Source organism: Martes martes (genome assembly GCF_963455335.1).
Source record: "Martes martes genome assembly, chromosome: 1".
Lineage (NCBI taxonomy): Eukaryota > Metazoa > Chordata > Mammalia > Carnivora > Mustelidae > Martes > Martes martes.
This window is the reverse complement of record NC_137888.1, coordinates 106,143,837-106,168,353: the sequence shown is the minus strand read 5'-3', so window position 1 is coordinate 106,168,353 and position 24,517 is coordinate 106,143,837. Positions and strand designations below refer to the sequence as shown.

Sequence of the window (24,517 nt, the reverse complement as noted above, 5' to 3'; positions counted from 1 at the left end):
GACGGGGTCTAACTGAAATCATCCAGCACATCAATGAACATGTCACTAGAATTTAATACAACTGCAGACTCATAAAATCCTAACACACCAAGGGATCTAAAAATTACCCGGCCCACCTCCTACCCATGGCAGGAAAAGCTCAGCGACAGCTCTGAGTGGCAGCCATGCTGCGAGGGTCAAACGCCTGTGATAACAGATCACGGGCTAGCTCACAAGGCGGCCTGTTCCACTCTCGGAAGATGCTCCGAACTGAGCTGACATCTCCATCTACACAGCAGCTACCCACAGGCACCGGTTCTGTCCTCTGAACTACAAAGAATGCCTATGTTTCCTTCCACATCTTTCGGCTGTCTGAAGGCAACCACACCCCAGCTACTTCCCGCCAGCATAAAAAGGAACCTGGCCTGTGGAGATCTTCCACCCTGTCTACGCCAAAACAAAGGCTAAATCCGGTCCTCGGCTTCCTTCTGTCTTTTTTTTTTTTTTTTTAAAGATTTTATTTATTTATTTGACAGAGATCGAGATCACAAGTAGGCAGAGAGGCAGGCAGAGAGAGAGGGGGAAGCAGGCTCCCTGCCGAGCAGAGAGCCTGATGTGGGGCTCGATCCCAGGACCCTGAGATCATGACCTGAGCAGAAGGCAGAGGCTTTAACCCACTGAGCCACCCAGGTGCCCCTCCTTCTGTCTTTTTAATCAGCAGAGGCATGGAAGTCACATGTAGATCTAAGTCCTACTAAGAAAATAAGGAAAGAGGCAGCAGACATCCTTCAAGGGCTATCATTTTTTGCTCATGAGGGGCCAGTCAGCTGAGACACTGCAGCCAGCCTTTTCTGTTGTTATGGAAACTGTGGCTCTGTGAGGCTTTTTCCCTTAAAAATACCACCACCCCAGACCCCCCCCACACAACTGCCAATGATTTAATAAAAATCATGATTGAGGACAGTTGTCTACATTACTGACATGAGTGGCAAGATCGGGAACGGACTATAAAAATTTTACCTCACCAGAACACTTGGACAAAACAAACAAAAAACTGCTCCAAATTCCTGTAATATGCATGAATACTTAAGGAACTGCTAATCAGGCTCTGGGAGGTTTGGCTAGTAAATTAAACAGTTCAGTCACTATTCCCTTGGAAATGTGTCTATAGCAAGAACTGTATTTCACTGACCTTGGTCCTTCCCAGACCTGGCATCTGGAAGTATGTGGAATATTCACTGAATTTACCCTAGACTTATGAGAAAGCCTTTCCACTCTACCTCTCCCAGTGCCTGTTCTAAACTGGAGAATTCACTCTGGGAAGACCATCACCCCAACTGACTCTTCCAGTGGATGTCACTAGCTTGAGGATACTCATTAGTCAGAGCCCCTGACTCCTCAGGCTTCTGCAAACACGCCAGCAGAGAAAGCTCATCTAAAACTGGGGACAGCTCAGGGAATATAACTATGATTTTGTGATTGAGATGTAAGACAAAACTGCTTTCTTTGGTGACCATGCACGTAATAATCCCAATCTTGTAAATTCCCAGTAGTTGAGAAAAGATGCATCAAAGCTGAGTGGTTTTTGATGCTGCCTTCAACTAACTAAACTCATTTATCACCTTAAACATTATCAACACCTCCCATTTTAATCTATTCTAGTAAGTTAATTGCAAGAGACTTTTACAGTAATTTTTATCTTAGGAAAATGCTTCCTGATTTTTAAATTTCCGGCCATCCATAAACAAACACTGAACAAGCCCTAAAGTAGCATGTGCATCTTCTAACTTTACTGAAGTTATCAGAGCCACTTAATATTTAGATAAATATTACAAACAAATTTTATATGCCACATATATATAATATACAACAAGTATTTCTAACCCAGAGCTTTCTAAACAAATACCTAAAATGCAAAATGCTATGTTGCAAAAAGAGTTACGTATACATACTCATAGAATTTGCTAGATTCTGACAGGTGGTAGAGTGGAAAAGCGACTCGTACATGAGACACTCATCTCAGGAAGTTAAGCAGAACCCTACAGAAAATGGCTGCTTCCTCAGCACTTGCGTCCAGCTCTTGCCATAGCCAATACTGACAACACAGTCATCAAACACTTTCTTCAGTTATTGGTCAACAGAGAATCTTTGGCTCAAATCAAGAACACTACTGCTCCTTTGTGTTTCTTACACATCACTTTGGCAGTCAACTGTTCAACAGACACTGCTGATGCCTCCATCTGTCAATGTAACTTTGACAATGGAGCTCCAGGATGATACCCAGAATATACAAGCAGACATCCACATATATGTACACACAAACACACACACACAAATACATATACAACTAGGGAAGTACCAATTAGGTACTGAGTTTCACACTGGTCTCAGTCAGAATACTGCTGATGTAGCTCAAACAGTAAGGGACTCACCACACTGGGAATACAAGCGTGGGACAGCAACGAAGTTTCATCTGTTCTTTCTCTATTTATTCAGCACCAGAAACTTCTTTCTCCCCCCTCCCTTCCCGTAAACAGCTATGAAGTCCTGTGGAGTCTCTTTTACGTATCTCTCATTCACTCGACAACTACTGACTGACTATTTGGTTCCACAGGTAGGGATACAAGAGCAAGCAAGTCCGAGGCAGGGGCTGCCTTCCTGAGGCAGTCTCCAGTGCGGCAGACACGTAAGTCACGAAGCAATTTCTACACAGCCAAGTAAACATTTTGGTAGGTGGGGATTAGTTCAGGGCACCAGAAGAGAGAGCTCAAAATGGGAAGGACACCTGGCTCACACTTAGGGTCTCAGAAAGAGTTTGCGGGGAGGAAAAATAAGACTTGAATCTACCTCATCTCCTCATTCTAATAATACAGCACAGGTTCAGACCTTTTTCTTGCCCGGACACACTCTATTCTTTTGCTTTCCTGCCTTTAATCTCACCTTGGACAGAAACCCTTACCCTCAAGATAGAAAGCAAACTTCACAACATAGGGCTCTTTTGAGATATGGCTTCCCATTCATTTCACCAAGCCTCTGCCTGCTTCTGTATTTAAGACATACAGAACCATCTCTGTTTCTGAAGTGTCCTGTACTTACCCATGTCTACCTGAAGTATCTTTCCCCTTGTGCTTCAACATTAGATCAAGCTTTCTCTTCTTTGAGAAGCCTTCCCTGATCACTCAGTCTGGGAGAGGCACCTGTTTTGATATGTATTTTAAAGTTATTCTAGACATCATAACAGTGTGATATTAAGTATGCATTATTTGATTTAAGCTTGAACTTAGGGATGGTCAGTGGTCCTAACCAAGCATCCATATTTCAGAGACTGCTAGCTAACACGAATTCCCAAAAGTGGCTACTCAAAGTCCTTTGGCTGTTCATTATTGACCAACACCTAAGATTTTGCTCATTAGCTCAAAAAACACAGAAATTTTTCTATTGGTGAGATTAATGTTTGCTAATCTGAATGGTAAATATGAGAGATGGGCTCTCATTGCTAAAATAAAACATATTCAAGGTACACACACACACTAAAATATTTTAGAGATAGCCCCAGTTCTTGCATGGACAGTGAGTAAGTCTGCACCTGATCACCTAGGAATGTCACCTGGGGTCAGTCATTGGCTTTGGAAGTTTCTATTTGTCTGATGCTGATTACAAGAATAAGAGAATCCTACTTACATCACACTGCTACCCCCCGACAGTAGTAAGACACTTAACATGACAGATAGCTAGGCCTTTACTAAGTTTAAAAAATAAGTTACATGAGGCTATTTCTAAATGAGTATTTAATAAGCATCTTTAAGTATGGCTGGATTTGCTTTCCTTATAATTAGTAACAAAGCTTTAGAGGAACAGCTAAGCATTTCTCAAACTTCTTCGTTGGGCTTTTTACTGTAAGAGCAAAAGAGTCGTATTAAATCCACTTAAGTCACTCCACACAGCCCCTCCTCTCTGCTCTTGTATACCCCAGGCATCTTCTGTAGCATGTGTCAACCTGTACAGTCACTGTCAGTTTACATGTCTCCCTTCCCCAGTAAGTGCTGAGGTCCTTGAGAACAAAAACTGTGTTTTTCATCTCTGTAGTCCCTTGCTTAGCTCAGTATCTACATACAGAAATACCTGCAGAATGGACAATATAAAGCAGCAATAATAAAGTGATAGGACATCTGATAGGACTAGGATTGGGGGATTTGTGTTTTAACACCAGTTTCAGTAATACCAGTAACACCTGAGTCCCTACTATGTGTCAATAACTTACCAGGGATTTACTCTGTGTCAAACACAGTGTTAGGCCCTTAAATAGTATCTCATTTAGGGGCGCCTGGGTGGTTTAGTCGGTCAAGCGTCTGCCTTTGGCTCAGGTCATGATCTGGGGTCCTGGGATTGAGCCCCACCTCAGGCTCCCTGCTCAGTGGGGAGCCTGCTTCTCCCTCTCTTCTCCCTCCCCCTGCTTGTGTCCCACCCTTCCCCGCTGGTCTGTCAAATAAGTAAATAAAATCTTTTTTAAAAATAGTATCTCATTTAGTCTTCAGAATACTTCTGAGAGGTAGCACCATCATTTACACCAGAGGAAGCAGAGAGGCTGACTAAGGAGAGTTGTTCCACTAGGGGTGCCTGGGTAGCTCAGTCAGTTAAGTGTCTGACTCTTGATTTTGGCTTGGGTCAAGATCTTAGGGTTCTAAGATCAAGCCCTGCATTGGGCTCCATGCTGGGTGTGGAATTTGCTTAAGATTCTCTCTCTCTCTCAATCCCTCTCTCTCTTTCTCTTAAAAAGAAAGAAAGAAAGAAAGAAAGAAAGAAAGAAAGAAAGAAAGAAAGAAAGAAAGAAAGAGTTATTCAGATAAATAAGCAGAAGAGTCAATCTTTGAACCCATGTCTGGCTGAATCGAAAGCACATTTTTAACCTCTACTTTAGAAGTGTGTCCCATAGCTAACACTTGAAAGCTTAGGCAAAAAAAGGTCCCTCTGGATTCCAATTTGCTCATCTGTATATGGAGCGAGGAGACCAGGTGATTCAAGCCCCCATTCCCCCCCACACCGGGTCACAGTGCGGGGGCTCCAGGCGGCAGCAGTCATCACCTCAGTCCGCCTGCCCTTGCGCTCCTGACAAAAATGGAAGAGATTTTCCTGGGCAGCATGGAATAGGGCTTTTCGGATAGCATATTTTGTTTTTATTCTTTTTCTCTTTTAAAAACGTCTCAGGGGATTCTACAGGCAGAGAAAAGGGACCCATTTTTGGCACACAGCTTTGAAGCTAGAACCTGCTGTTAGTTACCAGAGCCAGCAAGTTGTTATTTTTGTTCTACAATTCTTCACTGACATGGATGCTGGCTGAAATTATAAAAAGGGCAAGGAAAGAAAACCTACATCCAGGGACACTTCAGTTGTCAACAAAATAAAAGTGGTAAAAGAAAACAGTAAAAATGTCAGCTTGTTAACCACATTTCAACTGCACTGTTGCAGCTGTATACAGAAAAGGATTTTAGACCTGGTTCTCTTGACACCATCTGAGAACTGCTCAACTGAAAGAGACACACCCTTGCTGTGCTACAAAGTTCACAGTCAGGGACTGAAGTGGCATAAGTAAGAGTTCCATCCCACAAGTATTTATTGAGCACTTGCTTATGCAGTATGAAATGCTAATATCTCGGGCCAGTCTTCTTTAGGCACAGCTATCTGGAGGGAAAACACATCAATAGGGAAAGAGTACCTTAGGCTATCTTCCTTAGACTATCTTTTATCCGCTACCACTCACTTATCAGGATACCTGCCTGGTAGGAGAATGGGAATTCTAGAACAATGAAAGATCTTAGTTGTCAACCCCCCCATTTGGCTTCCTGAAGAGCCAAGGAGTACTGGTGATATGCTATTAAGGCATCCAATCAGAAAGAACCTTTGACAGCACTGAGATGATTAAAAATCATTGTCATTTTGAGAAAATTGTTCAAGAGAGGAGAATAAAGACACAGAAGGGGGAAGGTGGATTTGTGTCTTTAAAAGTCACTACCATCTACAAATGAGCAGAGGGGAAAAAAGACAGAGAAAAAAAACAAGAAACAGACTCTGATCTATACAGAACCAACTGATGGTTACCAGAGGGAAAAAGGGTTGGGGGGATGGATAAAATAGGCCATGAGGATTAAGGAGTGCACTGGTCATGATGAGCACGGGTGATGCATGAAGTGTTGAATCACTATCTGGTACACCTGAAACTAATACACCCGTATGTTAACTACACTGGAATTAAAATAAAAACTTAATAAATTGGAAAAAAAAACTCACCTTCTTAACAGCAGAATCTCCTTTGGATGGATGACAAGAAGGAGACATTTTTACCTAGAAAAAAAGGCAAACACTTTAATATTCTTTCTGTCATAATCTAGTTTTATTTGATCCACACTCAAAATAACTCAAATAGAATTGGTATACCTGAGGAAAAAACAGACATTTTCAGAGGAACAATGAATAGATCTTTTTTTTTTTTTTCTTTTTGTTAAGTCCCTTTGAAACTTTTCTGGAGATCAAAAGTCAGTAGTTAGCCAAGATAAAAATATGATTAGGGTAAGAAAAGTAGAACAGATGGTCCAGACTGGTTTTAACCAAATGGTGAGGAATCAAACAGACACATATCTCTGTTAACAATGTTAATCAACTGATGCAATATACAATGGTCAGCATTTCTTACAGAGAACAACTCAAGAGTATCCTTGGTGATATAATACCCCCTTTAGGCAAGACATGCAACAAAGAATTTCATAAAATAGTGAAAGATTAAGAAAAAGTATCAGCCAAACCATATCAAAAAGATGTTTAGAGCTCAAGAAAGAGAAGACTGATGGTGTAGGGATATCTTGAAATACCTGAGGGTTGAAAGAGATTGTCAGATCAGAGAAAAAGAGCAAGACTCAACTACATGTTATGTGCAAAATCATATTTTAAATGTAAAGGCACAAATAGGTTACAAGCAAAAGGATTGCAAAGATCTACCATGCTAGCAATAGATTTCAGAGCAAAGATTATTACCAGGGATAAAGAAGATCACTTTGGAATAATAAAGGGGTTGATTCATAAGGAGGACATAACAATGCCAGATATCAATGCATCTAATAGCTTAAAAATAAGTAACAATTGATAGAACTGAAAGAAGAAAAAGATTTTATAGTCAGGGATTTCCACACCTTTCTCTTTCAATATATTAAAGAGCAAGGAGGCAGATATTTAGAAAGGATTTATTAGATTTACAGGACACAATCAACTAACTAGATCAGCTGGACATTTATAGAACACTCCACCCAGCAAAAGCAGAATACACATTCAAGTACACATGGACCACCACACAGACTATTTCCTGTTAATAAAGTAATTCTCAATAAATTTAAGCAGATCCAAGTCATACTAAAGAAGGTTCTCTGATAACACTAGAAGTAACTTAGACTCAGCAACAAGAAAGATCTCCAAAAAACATTTCCAAATATTTAGGAACTAAGTTATATTTTCAAATAACCCATTGGTCAAAGAAGAAATCAAAAGGAAATCAGATCCTAGAAACACACAACCTACCAAGAATGAATCACGGAGAAACAAAAAATCTGAATAGACAACAACTAGTAAGAAGATTGAATCAGTAATCAAAAACCTCCTAACAAAGAAAAGTGCAGGTCCATCCATAAAACTTATTGGTGAATTCCACCAAACATTCAAAGAATACCAAATCTTCCAAAAACTCTCCCAAAAAATTAAAGAGAAGGGAACACTTCCAGCCTCATTGTAGGAGGTCAGCATTACCCTGATATCAAAGCCAGACAAGGACCCTACAAGAAAAGAAAATTACAGGTTGCCTGGGCTCAGTGGGTTAAGCCTCTGTCTTCAGCTCAGGTCATGATCTCAGGGTCCTAGTATTGAGTCTCACGTCAGGCTCTTTGCTCAGTGGGGAGCCTGCTTCCTCCCCTGCCCCCGCCTGCCTCTCTGCCTACTTGTGATCTCTCTCTGTCAAATAAATAAATAAAATCTTTAAAAAAGAAAAGAAAAGAAAAGAAAATTATAGGCCAATATCCCTGGTGAACAAAGATGGGAAATACTCAACAAAATACTAGCGAACAGAATTCAACAGCATATTAAAAGGATCACACACCATGATCAAGTGGGATTTATCCCTGGGATGCAAAGATGCTTCAACATATACAAATCAGTAAGTGTGGTATCCACATTAAGAGAATTAAGGGGAAAAAACCTATATGATCATCTCAGTCAATGCAGGACAAAATCTTTGCCTTTTCATGATAAAAACACGCAACAAACTAGTATTAGAAGGAAACTACCCCAAAACAATAAAGGCCGTGTATAAAAAAAAACCCACAGCTAACATCACACTCAGTGATGAAGACGGAAAGCTCCTCCTCTTAAATTAGAAACAAGAACGCTTGTTTTCACCACTTCTGCTGAACACAGTATTAGAAATTCTAGCCAGGGCAATTGGGCAAGAAAAAGATATAAAGACCATCAAATTGGAAAGGGGAAAAGTAAAATTATGTTTTCAGGTGACAGGTTTTATGTAGAAAACTCTACAGAGTCTACAAAAGTAACTGTTAGAACAAACAAATTAAATACAATAGCAGGCTACAAAATCAGCACACAAAAATCAGTGTTTCTGTACACTAATAATGAACAACTTGAAAAAGACGTTAAGAAAACAATTCCATTTACCATAGCATCAAAATGAACTTAGGAATAAACTGAGCCAAGGAGGCAAAGATAAAAAGAAAACATCCTGTATTCCTGGATTGTAAGACTTAATTGTTAAGATGTCCACACTACCCCAAAATCTACAAATTCAAGGTAATCCCTATCAAAATCCCAGTGGCACTGTAGCAGATATAGAAAAGTCCATCCTGGGGCCCCTGGGTGGCTCAGTGGGTTAAAGCCTCTGCCTTCGGCTCAGGTCATGATCCTAGGGTCCTGGGATCGAGCCCTCCATCGGGCTCTCTGCTCCGCAGACAGCCTGCTTCCTCCTCTCTGCCTGCCTCCCTGCCTACTTGTGGTTTCTGTCAAATAAATAAATAAATAAAATCTTAAAAAAATAGTCCATCCTAAAATTCATATGGAACCTCATGGGACCCTAAATAGCCAAAACAATCTTGAAAAAGACCAAAATTGGAGGTCTCACACTTCTTAATTTCTAAACTTACTACAAAGCTACAGTAATCCAAATTGTGCTACTGGGATAAAGACAGACATGTAGACCAACAGAATAGAGAGACCAGAAATACATCTTCACATATAAGGTCCATTGATTTTTGACTAGTGTATCAAGACCATTCAATGGGAAAAGAATAGTCTTTTCAACAAATGGTGCTAGAAAACTACATATCCATACGCAAAAGAACAAAGTTAGACTTTTACCTCACACCATATAAAAAAACTAATTCAATGTGGATCAAAGACCTAAAAGCAAAGGCTAAAACGATAAAACTCTTCTTTAGAAGGAAACGAAAGTTTCATGCACTGGATTTAGCTATGATTTCTTAAAGATGACACCAAAGACACAAGCAACAATTAACAAAAAAACAGACAAACTGGACTGCATCAAAATTTAAAAGTTTTCTATACCAAATACATAAATATAATAAAAAGGCAACTCATCAAATGGAAGAAAATATTCAAATGATATGGGATAAATATCCAAATTAAAGAATTAATATCTAGAATACACAGACAGCTCTTAAAACTCAACAACCAAAAAACCAAAGAACCTGATCAAAAAAAAAAAAAATGCACAAAGGACTTGGACATTTCTGTAAAGGTGTATGGATACTCAATAAGCACAAGAAAAGATGCTCAACATCATTAGTCATTCACAAAATGCAAAGTAAAAACACAATGAGATACCATTACACACCTAGTAGAGTAGCCGAAACTGAAAAGACTATACCAAGGATGCGGAGGAACTGGAACCCTCATACAACGCTGGTAGGGGAATAAACTGGTGCAACCACTTGGGAAAGCAGTTTGGTAGCTTCTTAAGATGATAAACACACATTTGCCATATTTGTCAACCATTCCATTCCAAAGGTATTTACCCAAGAGAAATGAAAGTATATGTCCATACAAAGACCTGTACACAAATCTTCAAAACAGCTTAATCTGTAACAGCCAGAAACTGGACAGCTGGAAACACCTATCACCAACTGGTGCTATCATAAACAAACCATGGTATATGCATTACACTGAAGTACTACTCCGCAGTAAAAAGAAATGAATTCTCACAACAACATGGGTGAATCTTAAATAATTATGCTAAGTGAAAGAAGAACTTACTTGATGGTTCCATTCGAAACTCTAGAAAATGCAAATTATTCTATTATAACAAAAAGGCAGTTGGTGGTTTCTGGGGAACAGATGGGAGAAACTGAGTAAGTTTTTAGCAGTGAGAGGGCCACTATCTTAATTGTAGTGATGGATTCAAGGATAGATACATGTCATATTTATATGCCTTTGTATACATAAATTTATTTAATATCAGTTATACCTTAATAAAGCAATTAAAGAAATTTGTAGGATGCAGCTAAAAATAGTGCTTAGAGGAAGATATTTACAGCTTTTTATACTACACTGGAGAATAAGAAAGTGAAGGACCTATATGCTTCCAATTTAATAAGCTAGAAAAAGAAAATCAAAGTAAAATCAAACTAAGTAGAAGGAAGGAAATAAGGAGCAGAAATCAATCAACAGAAATCAAACAGAACACTAGAGAAAATTGACAAAGCCAAAAGTTTATTCTTTGAAAATATCAATAAGACTGATAAACTATAATTCAGATTGATCAAGAGAACATATATCAATAATATCAGCAATGAAAGATATATTACTACATACTATAATACTTATACACATTAAAAAGAGGCTATTATGAACAATTTTATGCCAATAAAATTGGCAAAATAAAGATTTGACAACTTTTTTAGGAGGGGGGAAGAGGCAGAGTGGAAGGAAGAGAGAGAGAACCTTAAGCAGACTCCACACCCAGTGGATCTGGGGTTTCCGATCTTGAGACCCTGAGATCATGTCCTGAGGAGCAATCAAGAGTCAGACGCTTAAGACTGAGCCACCCAGGAGCCCCAAATATGACAAATTAAAAGGACACATTCCTTAAAAAACAGCTTATAAAGATGGACCCAAGATGAAACAGGAACTATGGATAACCCTATATTTATTTATTAAAAAAAAAAACCCTGAAGCATATCTAATTATCTCTTAAAGAAAACTCCAAGTCTACATGGTGTCAGCAGTGGATTCTAGCAAATATGAAGTACACAGGGATTAGTATCTGAGATTGGAATAGCAACTTGTTAGTTTACAAGGAAAAATAGAATCTGTATTGCAAGCACTGCAATAGACAGTAGACAGGATTGGTCTAGGATGATGTAGCCAAGGTGTAAGTATGAGGCAAGCAACTGGATTCAAGTTCTCCAACCCCTTCAGTTCTGATGATCTATTTCTAAGAGCCTCCAGTACAGATGATGAAGCCATTTCCTATCACTGTGGCATCAAGCTATTCAAAAAGGACCACGTTGCAGCCCTTCTTTTTTTTTTTTTCCTCCCTTTCCCCTCTAACTTTCAGGGTAACTTTAGAAAACATACCTCATCTCAGGGGTCAAAACAGCTTGCTGTCCAGACTGTCCTTTTGGTTTTAGCAGGTCTGCAAAAATTAGACTTGACAGTCTTTGCTTTAACATACCATGACATTAATACTCTGGAATTCACTCCAGATGTATGATGTAGCTTGCTAAACATGATCCAATTTTAACTCCTGGTATGCTCTTTTTGAAAAGGGAGAAAATAGATTTTCAAAGCAAAGTAGATATTTAAGCTTAAAAAATGACCTCATGAAAGAATCTGCAGATTTTTAAAAAAACAAGCCAAGAACTAGACGTGATGCTGGACAATTTATCTGAGAAAGCTGTTCTCTGGAGATTAAGTTAGAGAGTGTTTGAAGTGGCAACAGAAATGGTTCAGCATCACCCATGAAAGGTCTTATTTTTCATTTAACAGGATTCCTTCTGGAAATGCCTCAGGCAACGAGGCTTGAAAGAGACACTTTAAATCCAGGTATGCACACACTAGATCTGGGGATATGGATGATATATTAAGCTATGGCCTTAATAATGTTAAACTTTTGTGATCTTTGTTAATGATTTCCGACTTAGAGAAGCAATGTGATCTGAAGTTTAACAGCAATAGGGATACCTTCCTTATCACTTTTCTTTCTTTCTTTTTTTTTTTAAACAAGCCTTGGTTGTTCTGGTTACCAAAGGAATATATGTTCACAAACAGAAATTTAGAAAATACTAAAAGAAAAAACAAAGGAAATAAAAATCACAATCCAATCGCACAGCAATAACTACTATTAACATTTAGAGTCACACTGTTTTGTGATCTTCCCATGTGACCTGTTGAAAATGTTTATATCACCATATCTGTATTCTTCCACCACAGGATTTTTCTATTAAGCAGTCCCTTCTTTGCAGAGATATGCTATCACTAATTTCACCAACTATTGGGAAGCTAGTGGGGCATTTAGGTTGTTTTCAGATTTTTTTATTAAAAAAAATGCTGTCATAAACATCTTATAAATACTTGGCACACACTCTTGATGTGTTATTTCCATTGCACCTATAAGTCCCTGCTTCAAAGGGTATAGGACATTTAAAAATACATACTGCCAATTTTTCTCCTAACAAGGAAGATGGATCCACACCCCTTTTCCTATAATTCTGAAATCCGAAAAAACACTGAAACAAAAAAATATATATACATTTTTAAACTTTTGGCACTGATAGCAAAACCCTACCTGAAGTGAAGTAAGGCTATTTATAGTCTTTATTTATCCCACATATTATGGTATGCTGCCCTAGACCCCATTGGGAATGTTCTATAATAACAATATATGTACCGTGTTACCTTTCTTTTCAGCACTTCAAATATGCCATTTTTTTTTGAGAAGTCAGCCATCAGAAACTTCTGCTCCCTGCCATTACTAGAACTGGAGCTCTCTATATTTATATTTCAAATACTTTTTCTGAATGATCCCCACCCCCACTTTGTCCAGGACTCCAATTGCAGGTGTATTTTGCCACCTGGAGTTGTTCCATAATTCACTGCTGCTCTATTCATTTCTTTCCAGTCTTTTTTCTGTGTTTGAACTGGCATAATTGTCGTGATACATATTCAAGTTCACTAATCATTTCTTCTGCAATATCCATTGTGCTGTTAATCCTATCCAGTGTGCTCTTCAACTCAGACACTGAAGTTTTAATCATTAGATGTTCTATTGATGTTATGACTTCCACATCTCTATCGAACATGTCCAGCTTCGCCTCTAGCTTCTTGAACATATGGAATATAATTATAATAACTAGTGATGCTCCTGTTTACTCATTCTATCATCTGTGCTATTTCTGGGTCTGTTTCAATGGATTGCTTTTTTAAAAGACAATTTTTTAGGACAGTTTCAGGTTTGTAGCAAAGCTGAGAGGAAGGTACAGAAATGCTGCATACATCCTATGCTCCCATCCATGCACAGCCTCCCCTGTCATCCACAGGCCCCATCAGAAGGCTACACTTGCTACAGCTGATGACACATTACACTGACACATCATTATTACCTGAAGTCCACAGTTTACATTAGGGTTCACGTTCGGTGTTGTGCCTTCTATGGGTTTGGACAAATGTGGAATGATATATGTCCACCACTACAGTATTACGCAGAGTATTTTCATTGCCCAAAAAGTCTCTGTGTTCCATTTATTCACCCCTACCCCACCCCCACTAACTCCTGGCAACCATTGATGTTTTTACTGTCTCCATAGTTTTGCCTTCTCCAGAATGTCATATAGTTTATTTTTTTCCCTCCACTTTATGACTTGCATTTTTCCTGCTTTCTTGATCAAATGCCAGACATTGTGAATTTCACCTTGTTGGGTTAAATGCTTTTGTAATCCTTAACATATTCTTGAACTTTGTTCTGAGATGTGGTTAAATAGTTGGAAATAATTTGGGGCGCCTGGCTGGCTCAGCTGGAAGAGCATGTGACTCTTCATCTCAGGATCGTGAGTTCAAACCCCATGTTGGACATACAGATTACTGCAAAGAAATAAAACTTAAAGAAATACTTGGAAATAATTGGATCTTTTTTAGGTTTTGCATTTCAGTTTGGTTAGCTAATTGGATCTTTTTTAGGTTTTGTGTTTCAGCTTTGTTAGGTGGGATCAGAGCTGTGGTTAGTCTAGGGTTAACTTTCCCCTAATACTAAGGTTCAGATAGGACTTAGTTAGTACTCAGTATACCTGTGAAGTATGCAGTGCCCTGGCTGGCAGTACTCCTGGCTCTGGATCTGGGGGCAGTGCTACTCTAATCCTTTTGTGTGGTTCTTCTGGTCTTGAGTATACACTATTTCCTCACACAGTGGACAGTATTCAACCTAATACTGAAAGTTGTCATCTGCAGATCTCTGGGCAGCTCTCTCCCATCCGTACTCTGTTCTGCAAACTCCTGCCACCTTGCTGTCTCCTCAATTCTGACAGACTGGTGAGCTCTGCCTCAGTTTCCCCTCCCTGGGCCAGGGCGTGGAAACTTTCTTCCTGGCAGTACACTAAGGACGAGCCTAGGGCTCACATTTTTTATTTCTCATCTCTCAGGAGTCACACTCCCTCACGGCTTAATGTCCACTGTCTTGAGAACCACTGTTGTATGTATGTTGTCCATGTTCCCCCGAGAAACTCCAAATGAATCCTGTCAGAAGCTGAAGCCCCTATATTACCTTCTAAAATGAAATCTAAAATCAGAAAAATTCTCAATTCTGAAACCTGTCTGGCCAGAGGGTTTGCTTGGGACTGCAGACCTGTAGCAATATGCACTCCCACTGCTAATGCACAAAGTGTTGGTCTCTCCACATCCTCATCAATATAAACGTGTATGCATTTTGAAATGTATGACAGTTTACCGTGTATTTTTAATAACTTGCCAGTTCAGTAAGTTTAAGAAATGGCATCGTATTGCTGTTTTAATTTGTATTTCTTTGATCACTGATAGAGTTTAACATTTTTCGCATTTCACTGAATAGAATTTTCAAATGTCATCTGCCCACATTCCCATCAAGGGTTCGGCTCTACATAAAGACTCAAAACACACTTTAGGCACTACTGTTATCATCTGGTCTCTTGGACACAAGCCATCTCTGGATCAAAGGGAAGTGAGCCAATTTCCAGGACTTTCAGCATCTGATTTTCAAACCGCGCCGGCAGCGGTGACGATGGAGCTGCTCATCGTGATGTGGCTGTCAATCCATTTTCCACAGTCATGGGAAGCGGACCACAGCAGTCCCCTGTTTCAAACCCTTCAGTGCTGCCTACTACTCTAAGAATACAAAGAAAACTTCACCAGACCTTCCTGGCTCCTTAGGACATGATCATACCTCCTCAACCGCATTCCTTGCCACACTCCTCTTTAGTTTCTCCGTTCTGGCCAATGAGCTTCTCTCAGGTCCTCAAATGTGTCATCGCTCCCCTCGGTTCTCCTGATGGCACGGTCTTCACATGGCTGGTGCCTTTCTATCCTTCAGGTCTCAGTTCAAACACCACCTCTGTGAGGGCGATGCCCAAATCACCCTCCAAAAGCAGGCTGCCCCTCATGTTGTTCTTCCCACAACATTCTATTTTTCACCCTGATGGGACTCACAGCCTAACACAAGTTGGAATTACAAATCTGATATAGTTTGTTTACAATTTAATTATTGTCTAGCTACATAATGGGAAGCTACATGATGGTAGGAAATATATTTTCAGTTTTGGGGGGGGCTGTTCAGTAATGTGTACTTAGTCCCAAGAATATAGCATTTGCTCCAAATGAATCACTGAATACTAGGGTATAATAGAAAGATTATTGGAAAATGGGCAAAAGTCTCCTCAAAGAGATTCATTTAAATTAGAATCATTTACCACCTCTCTGCACTTCTAAGCTACATTAACCCTTATTTAACTTATAAATTTAAGTTATAGGATATTCTTTGGAGAAATGCTGCTGTCACCAAATACTGAAATTTCACTGTTTAGCCTTCAATTTCCATCTAACTTGTTTGTAACAGGGAACTAACACTCTTTAAAAATGGACAAATGAAAACAGGCATTAATCCCTGTGTTCCAGTTTCATTAAACGGCCTCTAAACCAAATCTCTGATTTACAGTAGGGATCCAGACTAAATAAGCAGTGGACCATGGTTAATAGAAAACTATGACCAGTGAGCACAAATAAATGTCATTTATTGAATAATTTCTTGGAAGTTATAAATACTTCCCTCTGACATTATTTATAAATCTACTCCAAAAGATAAAACATTTTCTCAGACAACTCTAAAAATCAAGAAACAAAACCAACTCAAAGTGCCAAGAAAAGTATCAGCTTATTTCATTTAATTCTTTCCTGTTCTGATTATTAAAAGAGGAGGAGGTGGCTATATGTTTATTTCCAATCCCCTTCTCCTCAGACATTTACCTCTTAATGGGCGGGGGGGGGGGACCCTTTGATATTTGACTAATGTACATGCCTTTCTACCAACAGGAGATGACTTATCCAACCCTGTAAAAATACCAAGCAATAGGTTATAAAACTTTCTAATGAGTCTCTAAATACTCTTGTTTGTTTGTTTTTTTTTAAGTTTTATAAGGAATAACAATTTGAATGTTTCTGGCACATAAAATGTGTTCGCTTAATGGTAACCTGGGTGGCTTAGTCGGTTGAGTGTCTGACTCTTGATTTTGGCTCAAGTCATGATCTCAGGGTTCCCTGGGATCAAGCCCCTCACTGGGCTCCGTGCTCAGTGGGGAGCCTGCTTGAGGATTCTCTCTCCCTCACCCTCCACCCCGTCTCCCACTCACGTGTTCTCTAAAATAAATAAATCTAAATAAAAAAGTGTTAGCTTAATACCAGCTCTCAAGTATTCTAAGCCCTGTTAATAATACAATGTTAAAACTGCAATTTAGTAAATCTTCAATTATGTTTCCTTGAATTCACATGTTGCCTGTTGATCAATTATTTGAAAATTGAATCACAGGTTAATTTCTTCTATTGCTCACCAGTGCCAATGAGGATGGTTATTTGCTACTATAAATTTAATAAAGGAGAAAGCAAATAATCCAAGAAAACCATTACATTACATTATATAGCATATGGGAATAACATTTGTGGAGAAAATACAGTAGACTGATAAGTACTTCAAATGAAATTTATTTCTCCAATGTAGTTTGTCTGAAATCAAAATAGAGAATCAGACAGACTTGCAAGATCTAGTTATGGGTCTAAACATTTCAGATTGAGCTGTTGTAAACCTAAGGCAAGGAGAGGAGATAAGGAAGGAAAGAAGGAAATTTGAGTCATTTTTCCCATTCATAAGGAATAAAAGTAGTTATTCCAAAGGAGAGCAGGCTTTCTGGGGGAATAACTCCCTATCATGTCTGTGCAGACACGCTGCTGGGAGGCAACTAATATGACAGAGTTATTGTTTATATATACTGACCACTTGTGCAAAACAGAAATGAGGTAGGGAGCAGCAAGAGGACAGGCCTCATCCACCAAAACCACAGTTTTGAGGGTAACTGTTGCATTTTGTTGGGCTGGAGTCAGAAACTGAACAAGTGAAAAATTATCACAAGTCTTGGAAAAGAAGGAAACAAAAAGCTGATTGTACTGAAAAATCATGTTACAGAGGCAGTGAGAAGGTTCAAGTGCACTCAGTGCCTCCTGGGAGTAGCGAGCAACAAGTGGGAGCTGACAGGCAACCTCAGCTTGATTTTGGAGTCATTGGGGCTGGCCCTCACTTCTCTTCTCCTCCATGCACTGCTTGGAACTTAATGACCAGAGCTGGGAAAGTTTTCCAAGGAAATTAAGTGAACAAAGGAGAACTTTCTTTTCTTTCTTTTTAAAAGATTTTATTTATTTATTAGAGAGAGAACATGAGCACGGTGGGGAGGAACAGTGGGAGAGGGAGAAGCATCTCTGCGGAGCAGGAGCCCAATGCGGGCCTTGATCCCAAGACCCTGAAATTGTGACCAGAGCCAAAGGCAGATGCTTAACTTACTGAGCCACCCTGGTGCCCCAAAGTAGAACTTTATTTATTTAAATTTTATTTAATAAAAGCTATCAAATACAAAACTAGTATTTTCATTTTAAATTTTCTTATAATTAAAAATGCAATGGTTCACACATGGTAAGAAATCTTAATTAGCACAGCCAATACGGTATGGACGTATTTTAAAAATCGGTCTTACCAGGTTTCAATAAAGCCAAAATGCTAAAAACAGAACAGGCTGGAGGCAGGAAAACTGGGGGTGATGACGGTCCTGCACAAACTGAGTTCAAATACTGGCCTCCCTTCTCTGTTCTGCAAATAGTTCCTTCAGTTGTAAAAGAGGGACTATATCACCCTCATAAAATAGTGAAGATTAGCGTAAACACATCTGCAGCATATGTTTGATAAATTTCATTGTCTCTTTCCTTCTTGTGTTACCAATCCACTAGATCTTTTTACAGTGTCTTAGTAACAAAAATAAGAGATACAGACAGCTAGGAGAAAATTTAAGAAATCCCAAATAGTTCTCATTAGAGAACTATTACTTCATATGATTCGAGAATCACTGCTTCATTACTAGGAAGTATCAAACAAAGATTTCCAAAAGGATCTGACCAGTAATCTTACTGGAGTTTCCTCCACAATGAAAAGGTTGAGTCATCTCTTCTCCCTTCCAGAATGGGAAAGCCTCAGATAGTTTCAGAAATAAAGCTGCCTTTGACATGTAGGTCCAATTTGAAGAGAATTCCCTCTTTTTAGGTGCTCTGAGAGAAGGTAGGAAGTCAGTGAAAGAGAATACTATTTTTCTTCACTGTCTGAGGTATGTGGAATTGGGTACAGGCCAACCAGTGCAGTATAAATGGCTTCAACATTCAACACCTACTTAGGAACATATTCTCAGCCAAACATGGAATAAAGAAGAACTTCCTCAAACATGATAAAAATGTTACACACACAAAGTCTGTGATTAACATCATACTCGATGAAAAATTTGACATCTTCTCCCTAAGATCAGTAACAAGGCAAAGAGGTTTCTTCTCACCATTGCTATCAACACTATACCAAAGGTCAATGCAATAAGGCAAGAAATAAAAGGCGTAAGGATTGAAAAGAAGAAAGAAAAGTCTTTATTTGCATATGATATGACTGTCTATTTAGAAAATACCAAAAACCTATTAAAAAATATTAGTATTAACAAGTAAGCTTTTAAAGGTCACTGGTCCCTGGATACAAGGTCCATATACCAAAAAATAAGTTGCACTTCTATATTCTAACAATGAATAATTAGAAGTCAAAATATAAAACAATAAAATATGTAATACACCAAAGGTCATTATATACTTAGAAATAAATCTTAGAAATAAAACACATAAGATTTACATGCCCAAAACTATAAAACATTGGTGATATAAATAAAAAAAGATTGAAATAAATTGATAGATATACCATGTTGATGGACTGGAAGACTCAATATTGTTAAAACATAAACAGTCCCCAAATCAATCAATCAATAGATCTAACACAATCCCAATAAAATCCCAGCATGACTTTTTGGTAGAAATTGACAAGCTGATTTTAAATTTCACATGGAAAAGCAAAGGAATTAGAATAGTCAAATGTTAGTAAGAAGAATAAAGTTGGAGGACTCATACTACCTGATATTCACATTTATTAAAAAACCACAGTATTGGAGGAAGGATAAATATAAAGAACACTGGAAGAATAGAAAATCAAGAAATAGACCTACACATACATAGTCAATGGATTTTTGACTAAGATACAAAGGCAGTTCAATGGATAACCACATGCAACAGGATAAACTCCAATCTTTATCCTGTAGCCTAATAAAAATGAACTCAAAATGGATCTGTGGTTGCCAGGGATTAAGAGTAGGGGAAAGGTTGACTACAAAGAGATACAGGAGACACCTGAGAGTAGGTAATAATACTATAGCTTGATTGTAAAGGTGACTGTCAAAACTCATGGAACGTAAATTTTACTGTTTGAAAATTATGTATTAAAATATGTAATTACATGGATAAAACACAATTTCATTTTTTTAAAAAAGAAAAAAGGTTTATTTCAGCTGCTTGGGACTAACTAGAAAGACAAATTTAATTGGTAATATCCAAACAATTATATCATACAATCACAAATTGGTTTATGAATAGGATATAACTGAAAGAGAAAAAAAAAACAAAAACTAAAATGCCCCAAGATGTGACTTAAGAATTTGCATAAGAATCTGGATTCAGCTTGGAAACATGCTGGAAATCACAAGGCCTATCTTTCCTTCCCTAAATGCAAACAAGGGAGTGTTCTGGATGACTAGTTAATAAAATTTTCAATCTGGAAACCACACTCAACATCTTTACATGTAAAGTCCTGCCAAAGTCTCTAAATTCAACAATGAATTCTCTTATTCCCAAGTCTGTTCTTTGTTTACTGCTTCCTATCTCAGTAAATGGTACCATCATCCATCAACTGTTTAAGAAAGAAATCTGGGTACTATTTCTGACTCCTCCCTTTGTCTTACCTGCTCCATCCAACACATATATCATCAAGTCCTGATAACTTCTCTCTCATTTAAATGCTGTGAAACAGAAAAGAGCACGGAACCGGAAGTTGAACGTGATTGGATGAGAGGGTAAGAAGAGGGTGGCCTGAGATGCACGTGGTGAGGAAAGCAGGGACCATATTAATTATTCTGATGTTTGTGCACATCTCAAACACGTCTCAAATATGTAGTATTTTCCCCATCCCAACTTCTATCATTCTAACACAAGTTATCACTTCTTTCCTCTAAATTACATCAATATTCTTGGTCTCTCTACATCTGTTCTTGCTTCCCTTTTCAATCCATTTTCTACACTGTAGTTAGAGTGCTCTAAGAATACTGCTCTGGAAAAAACTGCTATTCTGATCAGATATCATTCCTTCCTTAAAACCCCTTAAAATCCCTTTTAAAAAAAATAGGATTTTATTTGACAAGGAGGGACAGTGAGCATAAGCAAGGGGAGCTGCAGAGGAAGAGGGAGAAGCTGGCTCCCCGCTGAGCAGGGAGCCCTACATGGGGCTTGATCCCAGGATGCTGTGGTCAGTCATGACCTGAGCTGAAGGCAGGCACTTAACCGACTGAGCCACCCCGGCACACCATACCCTCCCCGTTTCTCTGGTACAATCATCAGAGTAATTAATATGATTCCTTTATACCACAGCAGCCTCACCTCATACCACTCACTCTCTCATATTCTTGATCCAGTCACGCTCAATGTTTAGCTTCACAGCAGAGATGCTATGTTTGTTCTACCTATATTGTTTCCTTGGCCTAGAGTATCCCTCATTCTAACTACCACTGCACCTAAATTTGTCTAGCTTACTTCCCTTTTTCCTTCAGGGCAGCTAACATGGCACTTTCAGGATGCCTTCTGTGATTTCCCATGTTGATTAAGTCCACTTATTACCTGCTCTTACAGCATAGTTCATCTGCAATACTTGTGGCATAATAATAAAGGAATATATATATATAATATACATATATATACACACACACACATATATATGTGTATATATATGTATATACATATATATGTGTGATGTGTGTGTGTATATATATATATGTGTGTGTGTGTGTGTGTGTATATGTGTGTATATATATATATTTGGTTTTTGTCCCCAGTTTATGGTACATTACATATATATATACACACACACACACACATATATGTATATATATGTATATACATATGTATATACATATATTTGTGTGATGTGTGTGTATATGTGTATATATATGTGTATATATGTGTGTGTGTGTATATATATATACACACACACACACACATATATATGTGTGTGTGTGTGTGTGTGTGTGTGTGTGTGTGTGTGTGTGTGTATTTGGTTTTTGTCCCCAGTTTATGGTACATTGCTCTTTAAACTCTTGGAATCTCTGGAGTGATAAGAGCGCCTTCTGTATGCTAGTGAGATGACTGGTATCTCTGGTCTCCTAGATGGCTTCAGGTTGGAGGTTAGTCACTAGAGGGTGGGAACTTTCAGCTCTACCATCCCCTGTCCTGCCCCACTAATCCCCAACTTCTGGGGAGGGGAGAGAGGCTAGAGATTGAGTTTAATCACCAATGGCCAATGATTTAATCAATTATCCCTATGTAATGAGACCTCTACAGAAACCCTCAAATGGCCGGGTTCAAGGAGATTTTGAGTTAGTGAACGTATTGAGGTATTGGGAAGGTAGCGTGCTGGGAGAGGACATGGAAGCATCCTTCTCCCCTCCATACCTCATCCTACACATTTTTTCCATTTGGCTGCTCCTGAGTTGGATCCTTTCATAAACAGGCAAATGTAAAGCATTTTCCTAAGTTCTAGGAATTGCTCTAGTGAATTATTGAACTACAGGGGGGTTGATTATGGGAACTTCTGAGTCTGCCAAGTCAGACAGAAGGGTGGGTAACTGGGGCATTCCATTTGCAAGTGATGTTTGAAGTAAGGGTAGTCTTGTGTGAATGAATCCTTAAACCTGTGGAATCTAATGCTAACTCCTGGTAGTTAGCATTGGAAGTAAATTATTAGACACCCAGCTGATGTCCAGAGTATTGACAGAAACAGTGTATGACCTGATGTTGAAAAAAATACCACATATTTGGTGTCAGAAAGAATTTGAGAATACTAATTCAAAATCTGTTTGTAATTTCACTGGTTATATACTCCACAAGACAAAATGTCTTGTCATTGCTGGATCCCTGGCACTCAGCACAGTGCCTGGCATACTGTTCCATACATACTGGATGAACAGAAATGAATGCCTACCAACAGAGTATAAAAATTCTGAACTGTTATTTGGGAGAAGTTAAGGCAGAGTTTTTTTTTCTGGGTACTTCTAAAACAGCACTGAAAGCTGTTGAAACAGAAAATCAACAGGTTCAACTTTTCACGAAGTGATGTTAAGGCCAACTACAGGGTAGGGGGCAGAGAGGAAGGAGCAAGAAACAGCAAATGTGACACCTCTTCTCTCTCTGAAGAGGAAATAAATTGAGAACAGAATAATGATCAAGTCATAGCAGCTAGCAACTGCTCCTCCTCCACCCTGGGGCCCTCGTGTTGTCAAGTTCTGTTCTCCCAAAAGTTAGTACACAGTGGAGTTCAACTGCACTACTGCTTGCTTAAGAAGAAGAAGAGAAAGGCTGTAAAATAAGCAGAAGTTGTATCTACTCCATTAGTCAGACTCCAAAGGCAATGGCTATTTCTCAAATGAACATGGCTGCGTGACGTTCTTTGAAGATAGGTACCCAGCTGAGGAAACCATGTACAGAACACGTGTGTACTTACCTCGTCCACTGGCTCCATTTCAGAGTGACAGCTCCGCACTCCTCAGCACACAGCTACTATGAGGACTACAGCGTTTGGACTTGCTGACCTTGTACTTGGTCAAAGGCTCCTCAGCGGGCTCATGGGGGTACATCCCCTCTGTTCAACTAGCTCTTATGCTTTTTAAGGGCAGAAGATGTCTTCTCTTGCTCCTAAGTCCCTGTTTTTCAGTGTGGGGCAAAGAAGAGAAGGTCTTCAAATACCGAACAGGGCTGAGCAGAAGATGACATGCACTGGACACCCATGAGGTAAAATCTGTGGAGGCCTACAAGAAAAATGGGGCCAGGCCTGCAAGACATCGGTAAGAAAAGACCAACTCCATCTTGTCATAAAAAGAAGTCTTACCTGGGATGGGGCTGTCTTCCCCTTTTTAACTTCAGATGAGTTTTCACTTAATTTCCCTACTTTGTTACTTGAGCTGCACTTGTAGCAGGTCCATCTCGTCTGCCCCTCTGTCTCTATGGTGCACTCTTTGTTTTGCAGACAGAATGAGTGGTACAAATGGCCACAGCTGCAAAATGAAGGCATCCAATTTGCACTTTTCTCATCATAAAAGCCACAAACTTACGCTACATTAGAGTGTATTTATAAGTGATAAAGATTTCTAATAAGCTGGAACGCACGGACTGTGGTACAGTTAAGAAGGAAGGAAATTTACTTGTTGTTGTCCTCTTTTAAAATCTGGACTCACATATCTGTACACTTACACTGTGAGTAGCAACAGAATCACAGTACTCTGACTACAAACCACCTGGGAGAAGACTTGAACTTCTGTTCATTTCTCAAATCATGACATATTTTTAGATAGTATAAAAAATGCAATTGGGGAAAATCATAATGATTCAAGTAGCTTGATGACAACATGAGTGGTCTGCCTCATCAAATCCAAGGCAATAGTGGTGATTTGATTATTTACAAAAATGACAGTGTTACAGTAAATTCTTACACTATCTGTAAGAAGAAATTCCCTGTTGATTACTAAATGAGCCTCCCAGAAGTGAGTGTTGAATAGAATTCTCAGTCATCTATACTGAT

General features: G+C 38.9%; 1 protein-coding gene across 2 annotated transcripts in view; it reads right to left on the bottom strand.

The window, feature by feature from the left end:
• Positions 1-24,517, bottom strand: part of VPS8 (VPS8 subunit of CORVET complex) — a 251,261-nt gene that overhangs the window by 25,167 nt on the left and 201,577 nt on the right. For both annotated transcript variants that reach the window (XM_080796297.1, XM_080796298.1), the window contains exons 44-45: positions 23,828-23,993; positions 6,265-6,318 (exon numbers count right to left, since the gene is read on the bottom strand). In XM_080796297.1, the coding sequence (XP_080652423.1) occupies positions 6,265-6,318; positions 23,828-23,993 (220 nt within the window). The remainder of the gene's footprint in view (positions 1-6,264; positions 6,319-23,827; positions 23,994-24,517) is intronic.